Raw genomic sequence first — 16391 nt, forward strand, 5'->3', positions numbered from 1 at the left:
ACAGTCATTTATAGTCTCTTCACTCTGACCAGCTTGATAACAGTCATTTATAGTCTCTTCACTCTGACCAGCTTGATAACAGTCATTTATAGTCTCTTCACTGTGTCCAGCTTGATAACAGTCTCTTCACTGTGTCCAGCTTGATAAGTCCTTTATAGTCTCTTCACTGTGTCCAGCTTGATAACAGTCTCTTCACTGTGTCCAGCTTGATAAAATAATTTAGACAGTCGTGGAGCGATGTATAGAAGAGCATTTTTTGTAAATGTAATGGCGAGGACTGGATATAACTAGTTTTACTATAGACATTGCCATCGTGGGCTTCCACCACATACAGGTAGCCACTTGGTTGGGGGATTCATATGGGTTGGCAGTGATCAGCCAATGATCAGACAGCATTGTCTTCTTCAAATTGGGTTGCCTATGGTTTCGTAAACCAAAGGGTAATATCCAGGAGCCAAGATTTATACCAGGACATTGGTCCCAAGATCCAAACTCAGACACAGTGAGTTGAGACCATGACAAGTGAAAAGACCGAATGTATGTGGTCTTCAGATCAAGACCACCCAGTGAAGAGGACCATGGACCCATTTCTTCAATTGTAAGAAACTAAAGTAGAGTAACCTAGAATACAGTAGAGCATAGTTCAGTAGAATACAGTAGAGCATAGTACAGTAGAATACAGTAGAGCACAGTGCAGTAGAATACAGTAGAGCATAGTACAGTAGAATACAGTAGAGCACAGTGCAGTAGAATACAGTAGAGCACAGTACAGTAGAATACAGTAGAGCACAGTACAGTAGAATACAGTAGAGCACAGTGCAGTAGAATACAGTAGAGCACAGTACAGTAGAATACAGTAGAGCACAGTACAGTAGAATACAGTAGAGCACAGTACAGTAGAATACAGCAGAGCACAGTGCAGTAGAATACAGTAGAGCACAGTACAGTAGAATACAGTAGAGCACAGTACAGTAGAATACAGTAGAGCACAGTGCAGTAGAATACAGTAGAGCACAGTACAGTAGAATACAGTAGAGCACAGTGCAGTAGAATACAGTAGAGCACAGTACAGTAGAATACAGTAGAGCACAGTACAGTAGAATACAGTAGAGCACAGTACCGTAGAGCACAGTGCAGTAGAATACAGTAGAGCACAGTACAGTAGAATACAGTAGAGCACAGTACCGTAGAGCACAGTACAGTAGAATACAGTAGAGCACAGTGCAGTAGAATACAGTAGAGCACAGTACAGTAGAATACAGTAGAGCACAGTGCAGTAGAATACAGTAGAGCACAGTGCAGTAGAATACAGTAGAGCACAGTACAGTAGAATACAGTAGAGCACAGTACAGTAGAATACAGTAGAGCATAGTACAGTAGAATACAGTAGAGCACAGTACAGTAGAATACAGTAGAGCACAGTGCAGTAGAATACAGTAGAGCACAGTACAGTAGAATACAGTAGAGCACAGTGCAGTAGAATACAGTAGAGCACAGTACAGTAGAATACAGTAGAGCACAGTGCAGTAGAATACAGTAGAGCACAGTGCAGTAGAATACAGTAGAGCACAGTACAGTAGAATACAGTAGAGCACAGTGCAGTAGAATACAGTAGAGCACAGTGCAGTAGAATACAGTAGAGCACAGTACAGTAGAATACAGTAGAGCATAGTGCAGTAGAATACAGTAGAGCACAGTACAGTAGAATACAGTAGAGCACAGTGCAGTAGAATACAGTAGAGCACAGTGCAGTAGAATACAGTAGAGCACAGTACAGTAGAATACAGTAGAGCACAGTGCAGTAGAATACAGTAGAGCACAGTACAGTAGAATACAGTAGAGCACAGTGCAGTAGAATACAGTAGAGCACAGTGCAGTAGAATACATTAGAGCACAGTACAGTAGAATACAGTAGAGCACAGTACAGTAGAATACAGTAGAGCACAGTACCGTAGAGCACAGTGCAGTAGAATACAGTAGAGCACAGTACAGTAGAATACAGTAGAGCACAGTACCGTAGAGCACAGTGCAGTAGAATACAGTAGAGCACAGTGCAGTAGAATACAGTAGAGCACAGTACAGTAGAATACAGTAGAGCACAGTACCGTAGAGCACAGTGCAGTAGAAAAACAGTACAGCAGAGTAGAGTACAGTCTATAACGTGCTATATACTGTAATGTAATGTTTTTGGCCAAATAGATGTCAATGTTTGGGCTCTAGGAGGGTTGGAGCCCCCTGCTGGTAATACATCTCGATACTCTGTGCTATTGTCCACTTCCTACATGATGGTCCTCTGTAGCTCAGTCGGTGGGGCCTGGATGCACCCTACTTTATAAATGGAGGATAACTTCACTGGTGCTGCCCCTGCTGTCACAGACGCCATAATAGCACAGAAACAAAGAGGAGACCTCGATATATCTATGCAGTGTCAATTGTTTCTTGTTTGGACAATATTGATTTAATTTGGACTTTAAAGAATCACTATAGCTTAGTTATCTTTTCATTTGGGAAGATGTACATCCCCAGCAAACATATATATATTTATATATATATATTTATTTATTATTTATTTTGTCCTAAAAACAGTACTTTATATATTTCTTGATAGATTAGATTTTTTTCGTTAGTGCCACTTAGAAGATGTACCAACTTGCACACAAATGTTCTCCTAAATGTTGTCAGACAGACTAGTGACCATGGTGGAGAGGGGGAACAATCCCATCACCTGGTGATTAGTCTCCATGGTGACCATGGTGGAGAGGGGAACAATCCCATCACCTGGTTATTAGTCTCCATGGTGACCATGGTGGAGAGGGGGACCAATCCCGTCACCTGGTGATATTTATAGGAGTGTGGTTTTTGGCCCATTCATTCTACAGTCTTTTTTTAAAGCAGGGTTTTAATACATAGGATGGACCACAGCTTCTGTCAGTCTCATAGGATGGACCACAGCTTCTGTCTGTCTCATAGGATGGACCACAGCTTCTGTCAGTCTCATAGGATGGACCACAGCTTCTGTCAGTCTCATAGGATGGACCACAGCGTCTGTCTGTCTCATAGGATGGACCACAGCTTCTGTCTGTCTCATAGGATGGACCACAGCTTCTGTCAGTCTCATAGGATGGACCACAGCTTCTGTCAGTCTCATAGGATAGACCACAGCTTCTGTCAGTCTCATAGGATGGACCACAGCTTCTGTCAGTCTCATAGGATAGACCACAGCTTCTGTCAGTCTCATAGGATGGACCACAGCTTCTGTCAGTCTCATAGGATGGACCACAGCTTCTGTCTGTCTCATAGGATGGACCACAGCTTCTGTCAGTCTCATAGGATGGACCACAGCTTCTGTCAGTCTCATAGGATGGACCACAGCTTCTGTCAGTCTCATAGGATGGACCACAGCTTCTGTCTGTCTCATAGGATGGACCACAGCTTCTGTCTGTCTCATAGGATGGACCACAGCTTCTGTCAGTCTCATAGGATGGACCACAGCTTCTGTCAGTCTCATAGGATGGACCACAGCTTCTGTCTGATAGTGTTGGTTTATTGTAATGTAGATAGTGTTGGTTTATTGTAATGTAGATAGTGTTGGTTTATTGTAATGTAGATAGTGTTGGTTTATTGTAATGTAGATCATTGTTGGTTCGTCACCTGTTTATTTGTCTGAAGTTCTTAAATGGCGACTGCCTTTATTAAAATGCAACAAATCCTTTTGAAAACGGCCTTTATGGCATCGATATGGGTTTAGAAACAGTTATTCTTGTGTCAAGATTGAGTACATACGATCATGACGGTCTTTAAGTCAGTCTGGTCTAAAATGGAGTTTATAACATCCGTGCATAACAACGGGTGTTCTGTTGACTGATGTTTTGTACAACATCCCTCTTTTTGGCGGCACCCCAAAACAACTTCAACGACGGCAGTCTCAGACTGAAGTATGTGCCCAACGTAGAGCAGCAGAATAATTCAGTTAGAGTCATCAGGCCAATCTGTATTCAGTATGAGGTATTAAAAAATGCAGATATGTATCTCTCGCTCTCTCTCTCTCTCTCAGATGTAAACTCTGTGTGTGTGTGTGTGTGTGTGTGTGTCTTGGCCAGCTGTGTTAGTTAGCATGTGGATTAATTCCTGCTGGTTATCTGTGCTAGATGTAATGAGGCAGCCCTGGCTAGCAGTGGTAATCAGGCTGCCTTCCTTTGTTCCCTCGCTCTTCCCTCTCCTCTCCTTACTCCCCCATCCTGCACTTCTAAACTGATAGCTTGGAGAGAGTCAAATTGAAGGGGATTACAAACTAATGTAATGGCAGACCCCAATTCACCAGGCAACCTACATGGTGATTCTCCAAGACAGGCTCTGGTATCCAGGAAGCAGCATTTCAAGACCTGGCTAAAATAGGAGGGGGTAGCTGGGTCCTCTAGCTAATATAGGAGGGGGTAGCTGGGTCCTCTATCTAATATATGAGGGGGTAGCTGGGTCCTCTAGCTAATATAGGAGGGGGTAGCTGGGTCCTCTAGCTAATATAGGAGGGGGTAGCTGGGTCCTCTAGCTAATATAGGAGGGGGGGTAGCTGGGTCCTCTAGCTAATATAGGAGGGGGTAGCTGGGTCCTCTAGCTAATATAGGAGGGGGGTAGCTGGGTCCTCTAGCTAATATAGGAGGGGGTAGCTGGGTCCTCTTGCTAATATAGGAGGGGGGGTAGCTGGGTCCTCTAGCTAATATAGGAGGGGGGGTAGCTGGGTCCTCTAGCTAATATAGGAGGGGGTAGCTGGGTCCTCTAGCTAATATAGGAGGGGGGTAGCTGGGTCCTCTAGCTAATATAGGAGGGGGCAGCTGGGTCCTCTAGCTAATATAGGAGGGGGGTAGCTGGGTCCTCTAGCTAATATAGGAGGGGGGTAGCTGGGTCCTCTAGCTAATATAGGAGGGGGTAGCTGGGTCCTCTAGCTAATATAGGAGGGGGTAGCTGGGTCCTCTAGCTAATATAGGAGGGGGTAGCTGGGTCCTCTAGCTAATAAAGGAGGGGGTAGCTGGGTCCTCTAGCTAATATAGGAGGGGGTAGCTGGGTCCTCTAGCTAATATAGGAGGGGGGTAGCTGGGTCCTCTAGCTAATATAGGAGGGGGTAGCTGGGTCCTCTATCTAATATAGGAGGGGGTAGCTGGGTCCTCTAGCTAATATAGGAGGGGGTAGCTGGGTCCTCTAGCTAATATAGGAGGGGGGTAGCTGGGTCCTCTAGCTAATATAGCAGGGGGTAGCTGGGTCCTCTAGCTAATATAGGAGGGGGTAGCTGGGTCCTCTATCTAATATATGAGGGGGGTAGCTGGGTCCTCTAGCTAATATAGGAGGGGCGTAGCTGGGTCCTCTAGCTAATATAGGAGGGGGTAGCTGGGTCCTCTATCTAATATATGAGGGGGGTAGCTGGGTCCTCTAGCTAATAAAGGAGGGGGTAGCTGGGTCCTCTAGCTAATATAGGAGGGGGTAGCTGGGTCCTCTAGCTAATATAGGAGGGGGGTAGCTGGGTCCTCTAGCTAATATAGGAGGGGGTAGCTGGGTCCTCTAGCTAATAAAGGAGGGGGTAGCTGGGTCCTCTAGCTAATATAGGAGGGGGTAGCTGGGTCCTCTAGCTAATATAGGAGGGGGTAGCTGGGTCCTCTAGCTAATATAGGAGGGGGTAGCTGGGTCCTCTAGCTAATATAGGAGGGGGTAGCTGGTTCCTCTAGCTAATATAGGAGGGGGTAGCTGGGTCCTCTAGCTAATATAGGAGGGGGTAGCTGGGTCCTCTAGCTAATATAGGAGGGGGTAGCTGGGTCCTCTAGCTAATATAGGAGGGGGTAGCTGGGTCCTCTAGCTAATATAGGAGGGGGTAGCTGGGTCCTCTAGCTAATATAGGAGGGGGTAGCTGGGTCCTCTAGCTAATATAGGAGGGGGTAGCTGGGTCCTCTAGCTAATATAGGAGGGGGTAGCTGGGTCCTCTAGCTAATATAGGAGGGGGTAGCTGGGTCCTCTATCTAATATATGAGGGGGGTAGCTGGGTCCTCTAGCTAATATAGGAGGGGGTAGCTGGGTCCTCTAGCTAAAATAGGAGGGGGGGTAGCTGGGTCCTCTAGCTAATATAGGAGGGGGTAGCTGGGTCCTCTATCTAATATATGAGGGGGGTAGCTGGGTCCTCTAGCTAATATAGGAGGGGGTAGCTGGGTCCTCTAGCTAATATAGGAGGGGGTAGCTGGGTCCTCTAGCTAATATAGGAGGGGGTAGCTGGGGCCTCTAGCTAATATAGGAGGGGGGGTAGCTGGGTCCCCTAGCTAATATAGGAGGGGGTAGCTGGGTCCTCTAGCTAATATAGGAGGGGGTAGCTGGGTCCTCTAGCTAATATAGGAGGGGGTAGCTGGGTCCTCTAGCTAATATAGGAGGGGGTAGCTGGGTCCTCTATCTAATATATGAGGGGGGTAGCTGGGTCCTCTTGCTAATATAGGAGGGGGGTAGCTGGGTCCTCTAGCTAATATAGGAGGGGGTTGCTGGGTCCTCTAGCTAATATAGGAGGGGGTAGCTGGGTCCTCTAGCTAATATAGGAGGGGGGTAGCTGGGTCCTCTAGCTAATATAGGAGGGGGTAGCTGGGTCCTCTAGCTAATATAGGAGGGGGTAGCTGGGTCCTCTAGCTAATATAGGAGGGGGTAGCTGGGTCCTCTATGTAATATATGAGGGGGGTAGCTGGGTCCTCTAGCTAATATAGGAGGGGGTAGCTGGGTCCTCTAGCTAATATAGGAGGGGGTAGCTGGGTCCTCTAACTAATATAGGAGGGGGTAGCTGGGTCCTCTATCTAATATATGAGGGGGGTAGCTGGGTCCTCTAGCTAATATAGGAGGGGGTAGCTGGGTCCTCTAGCTAATATAGGAGGGGGTAGCTGGGTCCTCTAGCTAATATATGAGGGGGGTAGCTGGGTCCTCTAGCTAATATAGGAGGGGGTAGCTGGGTCCTCTAGCTAATATAGGAGGGGGTAGCTGGGTCCTCTAGCTAATATAGGAGGGGGTAGCTGGGTCCTCTAGCTAATATAGGAGGGGGGTAGCTGGGTCCTCTAGCTAATATAGGAGGGGGTAGCTGGGTCCTCTAGCTAATATATGAAGGGGGTAACTGGGTCCTCTAGCTAATATAGGAGGGGGTAGCTGGGTCCTCTAGCTAATATATGAAGGGGGTAGCTGGGTCCTCTAGCTAATTTAGGAGGGGGTAGCTGGGTCCTCTAGCTAATATAGGAGGGGGTAGCTGGGTCCTCTATCTAATATATGAGGGGGGTAGCTGGGTCCTCTAGCTAATATAGGAGGGGGGTAGCTGGGTCCTCTAGCTAATATAGGAGGGGGTAGCTGGGTCCTCTAGCTAATATAGGAGGGGGGTTGCTGGGTCCTCTAGCTAATATAGGAGGGGGTAGCTGGGTCCTCTAGCTAATATAGGAGGGGGGTAGCTGGGTCCTCTAGCTAATATAGGAGGGGGTAGCTGGGTCCTCTAGCTAATATAGGAGGGGTAGCTGGGTCCTCTAGCTAATATAGGAGGGGGTAGCTGGGTCCTCTATCTAATATATGAGGGGGGTAGCTGGGTCCTCTAGCTAATATAGGAGGGGGTAGCTGGGTCCTCTAGCTAATATAGGAGGGGGTAGCTGGGTCCTCTAGCTAATATAGGAGGGGGTAGCTGGGTCCTCTATCTAATATATGAGGGGGGTAGCTGGGTCCTCTAGCTAATATAGGAGGGGGTAGCTGGGTCCTCTAGCTAATATAGGAGGGGGTAGCTGGGTCCTCTAGCTAATATATGAGGGGGGTAGCTGGGTCCTCTAGCTAATATAGGAGGGGGTAGCTGGGTCCTCTAGCTAATATAGGAGGGGGTAGCTGGGTCCTCTAGCTAATATAGGAGGGGGTAGCTGGGTCCTCTAGCTAATATAGGAGGGGGGTAGCTGGGTCCTCTAGCTAATATAGGAGGGGGTAGCTGGGTCCTCTAGCTAATATATGAAGGGGGTAGCTGGGTCCTCTAGCTAATATAGGAGGGGGTAGCTGGGTCCTCTAGCTAATATATGAAGGGGGGTAGCTGGGTCCTCTAGCTAATTTAGGAGGGGGTAGCTGGGTCCTCTAGCTAATATAGGAGGGGGTAGCTGGGTCCTCTATCTAATATATGAGGGGGGTAGCTGGGTCCTCTAGCTAATATAGGAGGGGGGTAGCTGGGTCCTCTAGCTAATATAGGAGGGGGGTAGCTGGGTCCTCTAGCTAATATAGGAGGGGGTAGCTGGGTCCTCTAGCTAATATAGGAGGGGGTAGCTGGGTCCTCTAGCTAATATAGGAGGGGGTAGCTGGGTCCTCTAGCTAATATAGGAGGGGGTAGCTGGGTCCTCTAGCTAATATAGGAGGGGGTAGCTGGGTCTCTGGGTGGAAGCCTGGGTTTCACTGTGTGTCTATTCTCTAGATGGATTTTCTAGTGAATTAGTAGAATGATCAGAAGGTCTTTGATAAAGTGCTTGCTCTCAATCTGTCTTCTTGTGACTGACCCTGGCCTGTACGTTCTCTGTTGGGTTACCAACAGTTCTACATGATTTATATTGACTGACCTGTTTTCTTTCTAGAGGTTTACTGTAGTGACTAATCCTCTGTGTGTTCTCTGTCTTCCCAGGTCTACTGATCGGGTCTGGCTGTGCTCTCTACCCGCTGGGCTGGGACAGTGAGGAGGTCCGACAGACCTGCAACAACACCTCCGACCAGTTTGAACTGGGTGAGTTGATTTCACTCCTCCATCCTCAACGTAGATCTGTACAGAGTTTTCAACATAGATCTGTACAGAGTTCACTCCTCCATCCACAACGTAGATCTGTACAGAGTTTACAACATAGATCTGTACAGAGTTCACTCCTCCATCCTCAACATAGATCTGTACAGAGTTCACAACATAGATCTGTACAGAGTTCGCAACATAGATCTGTACAGAGTTCACAAACATAGATCTGTACAGAGTTCACAACATAGATCTGTACAGAGTTTACACCTCCATGCCAGCAAGGAACATGAAAATATAGACACACACATTGTAAACTCACACTGTGGAAGTATTGATGCTATAGGCTACTGTAACTTTAGTTCCTTGGCAAGTCAGACGTCAAACCTCGTGGTTTAAATTTAGAGTACATCGGTCCCCATTTGTCCTGTGAACTCCTGTACATAGCAGGTATACTGAGGAGTCCCCATTTGTATGGTGTAAAGATTGATTTGTGGGAGAGAAAAATTTAACGATTTAATCCATTTTAGAATAAAGTAATGTAACAAAATGTGAAGCAAAAAAAAAATGAAAAGGGTCTGAATACTTTTGGACCCTGTCAAAATCATTCGGAGAAAAAAAACATGCTAAACATTTTGACAATCAAATGTTCCCCCACAAAAAGAACAAGTGCCATGAGTCTTGAACATAAATGTTTAAGACTTAAAAACAGTGAATCGGTATAGAAGCTTATTTAAACCTTTAACACCAAAACAGCCTATAGATATGAATTAATGTGAGTTGTTCTATCAGCGTTGTTGTTGTCTGCATAAATGTTTGTTATATGAAGATGACTCTGTAGCTGTAGTTGTGTAGCGGGTCATTATATTCTGAGAGTGTCTCTGAGCATCATTCTTCTCAGTACAGAGACAGATAGTTGTCGGTCTCAGATCGCACCCTATTCCCTATATAGTGCACAATTTTTTAGACTAGAGCCACATAGACACTGAATAGGGAACGGGGTGCCATTTTGGACACAGTCAGGTGTCCTCTGGGACTACCCAGCATGCATTGGGAGAAGAAAACAGACAGTTTGTCTCAGCACAGATGTTGTGATGTCTCTACAGTCAGCCTGTATCACCCCCACAGGGATTAGTAGGCAACTATGAAGGAGATTTAGAGATAGAGAATGGGGTTTGTTATTCCTATAAAGTGAGGCTGTTTATACAACATTTGGAATAATGATAATAGTGTAGTCAATGTCCAATATCTTTGGGGTAACTATGGGGTATCTTTTTATTTTTTATTTGTTTTATTTAACCTTTATTTAACTATGCAAGTCAGTTAAGAACAAATTCTTATTTTCAATGACGGCCTAGGAACAGTGGGTTAACTGCCTTGTTCAGGGGCAGAATTATACATTTCTATGAGGTCTATCAGGTGATTCCTCATGAAACAAGGACAAAATACCATTATTTGGGGATTTTCACAAAATATAATCCATAGAATAGTGTTTTGGAGGAAGGATTGTTGACATATATTTGACATTTGTATCTAAAGCATAATTGAGAAACAACTAATCAAAGATGGCATATTTATCACATTTTGGCCTACCCAGACTTCCTTTAATACTCCATAATGAAACATTATATTAAAGGAGGCACCTACAGATGAAACATTATATTAAAGGAGGCACCTACAGATGAAACATTATGGAGTATTAAAGGAGGCACCTACAGATGAAACATTATGGAGTATTAAAGGAGGCACCTACAGATGAAACATTATATTAAAGGAGGCACCTACAGATGAAACATTATATTAAAGGAGGCACCTACAGATGAAACATTATGGAGTATTAAAGGAAGCATCTACAGATGAAACATTATATTAAAGGAGACACCTACAGATGAAACATTATGGAGTATTAAAGGAGGCACCTACAGATGAAACATTATGGAGTATTAAAGGAGGCACCTACAGATGAAACATTATATTAAAGGAGGCACCTACAGATGAAACATTATATTAAAGGAGGCACCTACAGATGAAACATTATGGAGTATTAAAGGAGACACCTACAGATGAAACATTATGGAGTATTAAAGGAGGCACCTACAGATGAAACATTATATTAAAGGAGGCACCTACAGATGAAACATTATGGAGTATTAAAGGAGGCACCTACAGATGAAACATTATATTAAAGGAGGCACCTACAGATGAAACATTATATTAAAGGAGGCACCTACAGATGAAACATTATATTAAAGGAGGCACCTACAGATGAAACATTATATTAAAGGAGAAACCTATAGATGAAACATTATATTAAAGGAGACATCTACAGATGAAACATTATGGAGTATTAAAGGAGACACCTACAGATGAAACATTATATTAAAGGAGGCACCTACAGATGAAACATTATATTAAAGGAGACACCTACAGATGAAACATTATGGAGTATGAAAGGAGACATCTACAGATGAAACATTATGGAGTATTAAAGGAGGCACCTACAGATGAAACATTATATTAAAGGAGACACCTATAGATGAAACATTATATTAAAGGAGACATCTACAGATGAAACATTATGGAGTATTAAAGGAAGTCTGGGTAGGCCAAAATGTGATAAATATGCCATCTTTGGTAAGTTATTTCTCAATTATGCTTTTAGATAAAAATGTCAAATATATGTCAACAATCCTTCCTCCAAAGAATCATTCTATTGACTACATTTCGTGAAAATCCACAAAATCATGGTATTTTTGTTGTCCTGGTTTCGTTAGGAATCACCTGATCAGTATCCTTGAGGGCATCTTGTCTCGTGTTTAAGTATGGTTTAGGGAGAGGTAGATTTAGCAATGTCTTCTGGAATGTGTGTCAGAGAAAGTCCAGTACCATTGTCATTCAGTGTTGACCTGTTATAGAGAGGTATAATGCCTGTTATAGAGAGGTATAATGTCTGTTATAGAGAGATATAATGTCTGTTATAGAGAGGCATAATGTCTTATAGAGAGGTATAATGTCTGTTATAGAGAGGTATAATGTCTGTTATAGAGAGGTATAATGTCTGTTATAGAGAGGTATAATGTCTGTTATAGAGAGGTATAATGTCTGTTATAGAGAGGTATAATGTCTTATAGAGAGGTATAATGTCTGTTATAGAGAGATATAATGTCTGTTATAGAGAGGCATAATGTCTTATAGAGAGGTATAATGTCTGTTATAGAGAGGTATAATGTCTGTTATAGAGAGGTATAATGTCTGTTATAGAGAGGTATTATGTCTGTTATAGAGAGATATAATGTCTGTTATAGAGAGGCATAATGTCTTATAGAGAGGTATAATGTCTGTTATAGAGAGGTATAATGTCTTATAGAGAGGTAAAATGTCTTATAGAGAGGTATGTCTGTTATAGAGAGGTATAATGTCTGTTATAGAGGTATAATGCCTGTTATAGAGAGGTATAATGTCTTATAGAGAGGTATAATGTCTTATAGAGAGGTATAATGTCTGTTATAGAGAGGTATAATGTCTGTTATAGAGAGGTATAATGTCTGTTATAGAGAGGCATAATGTCTGTTATAGAGAGATATAATGTCTGTTATAGAGAGATATAATGTCTGTTATAGAGAGGCATAATGTCTTATAGAGAGGTATAATGTCTGTTATAGAGAGGTATAATGTCTGTTATAGAGAGGTATAATGTCTTATCGAGAGGTATAATGTCTTATAGAGAGGTTTAATGTCTTATAGAGAGGTATGTCTGTTATAGAGAGGTATAATGTCTGTTATAGAGAGGTATAATGTCTGTTATAGAGAGGTATAATGTCTGTTATAGAGAGGTATAATGTCTTATAGAGAGGTATAATGTCTTATAGAGAGGTATGTCTGTTATAGAGAGGTATAATGTCTGTTATAGAGAGGTATAATGTCTGTTATAGAGAGGTATAATGTCTGTTATAGAGAGGTATAATGTCTGTTATAGAGAGGTATAATGTCTGTTATAGAGAGGTATAATGTCTTATAGAGAGGTAAAATGTCTTATAGAGAGGTATGTCTGTTATAGAGAGGTATAATGTCTGTTATAGAGGTATAATGCCTGTCATAGAGAGGTATAATGTCTTATAGAGAGGTATAATGTCTTATAGAGAGGTATAATGTCTGTTATAGAGAGGTATAATGTCTGTTATAGAGAGGTATAATGTCTGTTATAGAGAGGCATAATGTCTGTTATAGAGAGATATAATGTCTGTTATAGAGAGATATAATGTCTGTTATAGAGGCATAATGTCTTATAGAGAGGTATAATGTCTGTTATAGAGAGGTATAATGTCTGTTATAGAGAGGTATAATGTCTTATCGAGAGGTATAATGTCTTATAGAGAGGTATAATGTCTGTTATAGAGAGGTATAATGTCTGTTATAGAGAGGTATAATGTCTGTTATAGAGAGGTATAATGTCTGTTATAGAGAGGTATAATGTCTGTTATAGAGAGGTATAATATCTGTTATAGAGAGGTATAATGCCTGTTATAGAGAGGTATTATGTCTGTTATAGAGAGGTATAATGCCTGTTATAGAGAGGTATGTCTGTTATAGAGAGGTATAATGCCTGTTATAGAGAGGTATAATGTCTGTTATAGAGAGGTATAATGTCTGTTTTAGAGAGGTATAATGCCTGTTATAGAGAGGTACAATGTCTGTTATAGAGAGGCATAATGTCTGTTATAGAGAGGTATAATGTCTGTTATAGAGAGGTATAATATCTGTTATAGAGAGGTATAATGCCTGTTATAGAGAGGTATTATGTCTGTTATAGAGAGGTATAATGCCTGTTATAGAGAGGTATGTCTGTTATAGAGAGGTATAATGCCTGTTATAGAGAGGTATAATGTCTGTTATAGAGAGGTATAATGTCTGTTTTAGAGAGGTATAATGCCTGTTATAGAGAGGTACAATGTCTGTTATAGAGAGGCATAATGTCTGTTATAGAGAGGTATAATATCTGTTATAGGGAGGTATAATGCCTGTTATAGAGAGGTATAATATCTGTTATAGAGAGGTATAATGTCTGTTATAGAGAGGCATAATGTCTGTTATAGAGAGGTATAATGCCTATTATAGAGAGGTATAATGTCTTATAGAGAGGCATAATGTCTTATCGAGAGGTATAATGTCTGTTATAGAGAGGTATAATGCCTGTTATAGAGAGGTATAATGTCTGTTATAGAGAGGCATAATGTCTGTTATAGAGAGGTATAATGCCTATTATAGAGAGGTATAATGTCTTATAGAGAGGTATAATGTCTTATAGAGAGGTATAATATCTGTTATAGGGAGGTATGTCTGTTATAGAGAGATATAATGTCTTATAGAGAGGTATAGTGTCTGTTATAGAGAGGTATAATGTCTGTTATAGGGAGGTATGTCTGTTATAGAGAGGTATGTCTGTTATAGAGAGGTATAATGTCTGTTATAGAGAGGTATAGTGTCTTATAGAGAGGTATAGTGTCTGTTATAGAGAGGTATGTCTGTTATAGAGAGGTATAATGTCTGTTATAGAGGGGTATAATGTCTGTTATAGAGAGGTATGTCTGTTATAGAGGTATGTCTGTTATAGAGAGGTATAATGTCTGTTATAGAGAGGTATGTCTGTTATAGAGAGGTATAATGCCTGTTATAGAGAGGTATAATGCCTGTTATAGAGAGATATAATGTCTGTTATAGAGAGGTATGTCTGTTATAGAGAGGTATGTCTGTTATAGAGAGGTATAATGCCTGTTATAGAGAGGTATGTCTGTTATAGAGAGGTATAATGCCTGTTATAGAGAGGTATGTCTGTTATAGAGAGGTATAATGCCTGTTATAGAGAGATATAATGTCTGTTATAGAGAGGTATGTCTGTTATAGAGAGGTATAATGCCTGTTATAGAGAGGTATAATGCCTGTTATAGAGAGGTATAATGTCTGTTATAGAGGTATAATGCCTGTTATAGAGAGGTATAATGCCTGTTATAGAGAGGTATAATGTCTGTTATAGAGAGGTATAATGTCTGTTATAGAGGTATAATATCTGTTATAGAGAGTTATAATGCCTGTTATAGAGAGGTATAATGCCTGTTATAGAGAGGTATATTGCCTGTTATAGAGAGGTATAATGTCTGTTATAGAGGTATAATGTCTGTTATAGAGAGGTATAATGCCTGTTATAGAGAGGTATAATGTCTGTTATAGAGGTATAATGTCTTATAGAGAGGTATAATGTCTGTTATAGAGAGGTATAATGTCTGTTATAGAGAGGCATAATGTCTTATAGAGAGGTATAATGTCTGTTATAGAGAGGTATAATGTCTGTTATAGAGAGGCATAATGTCTGTTATAGAGAGGTATAATGTCTGTTATAGAGAGATATAATGTCTGTTATAGAGAGGCATAATGTCTTATAGAGAGGTATAATGTCTGTTATAGAGAGGTATAATGTCTGTTATAGAGAGGTATAATGTCTGTTATAGAGGTATAATGTCTGTTATAGAGAGATATAATGCCTGTTATAGAGAGGTATGTCTGTTATAGAGAGGTATAATGTCTGTTATAGAGAGGTATAATGTCTGTTATAGGGAGGTATGTCTGTTATAGAGAGGTATAATGTCTGTTATAGAGAGGTATAATGCCTGTTATAGAGAGGTATGTCTTATCGAGAGGTATAATATCTTATAGAGAGGTATAATGCCTGTTATAGAGAGGTATAATGCCTGTTATAGAGAGATATAATGTCTGTTATAGAGGTATAATGTCTGTTATAGAGAGGTATAATGTCTGTTATAGAGGTATAATATCTGTTATAGAGAGTTATAATGCCTGTTATAGAGAGGTATAATGCCTGTTATAGAGAGGTATATTGCCTGTTATAGAGAGGTATAATGTCTGTTATAGAGGTATAATGTCTGTTATAGAGAGGTATAATGCCTGTTATAGAGAGGTATAATGTCTGTTATAGAGGTATAATGTCTTATAGAGAGGTATAATGTCTGTTATAGAGAGGTATAATGTCTGTTATAGAGAGGCATAATGTCTTATAGAGAGGTATAATGTCTGTTATAGAGAGGTATAATGTCTGTTATAGAGAGGCATAATGTCTGTTATAGAGAGGTATAATGTCTGTTATAGAGAGATATAATGTCTGTTATAGAGAGGCATAATGTCTTATAGAGAGGTATAATGTCTGTTATAGAGAGGTATAATGTCTGTTATAGAGAGGTATAATGTCTGTTATAGAGGTATAATGTCTGTTATAGAGAGATATAATGCCTGTTATAGAGAGGTATGTCTGTTATAGAGAGGTATAATGTCTGTTATAGAGAGGTATAATGTCTGTTATAGGGAGGTATGTCTGTTATAGAGAGGTATAATGTCTGTTATAGAGAGGTATAATGCCTGTTATAGAGAGGTATGTCTTATCGAGAGGTATAATATCTTATAGAGAGGTATAATGCCTGTTATAGAGAGGTATAATGCCTGTTATAGAGAGATATAATGTCTGTTATAGAGAGGTATAATGCCTGTTATAGAGAGGTATGTCTGTTATAGAGAGGTATAATGCCTGTTATAGAGAGGTATGTCTGTTATAGAGAGGTATAATGCCTGTTATAGAGAGGTATTTCTG

General features: G+C 41.3%; 1 protein-coding gene across 1 annotated transcript in view; it reads left to right on the forward strand.

The window, feature by feature from the left end:
- LOC106581552 (LHFPL tetraspan subfamily member 6 protein) overlaps nt 1–16391 on the forward strand; it is a 160654-nt gene that overhangs the window by 140759 nt on the left and 3504 nt on the right. Inside the window, exon 3 of the mRNA XM_045704121.1 lies at nt 8639–8737. Coding sequence (XP_045560077.1) covers nt 8639–8737 — 99 coding nt within the window. The remainder of the gene's footprint in view (nt 1–8638; nt 8738–16391) is intronic.

This window comes from Salmo salar, chromosome ssa20, assembly GCF_905237065.1.
Source record: "Salmo salar chromosome ssa20, Ssal_v3.1, whole genome shotgun sequence".
NCBI lineage: Eukaryota > Metazoa > Chordata > Actinopteri > Salmoniformes > Salmonidae > Salmo > Salmo salar.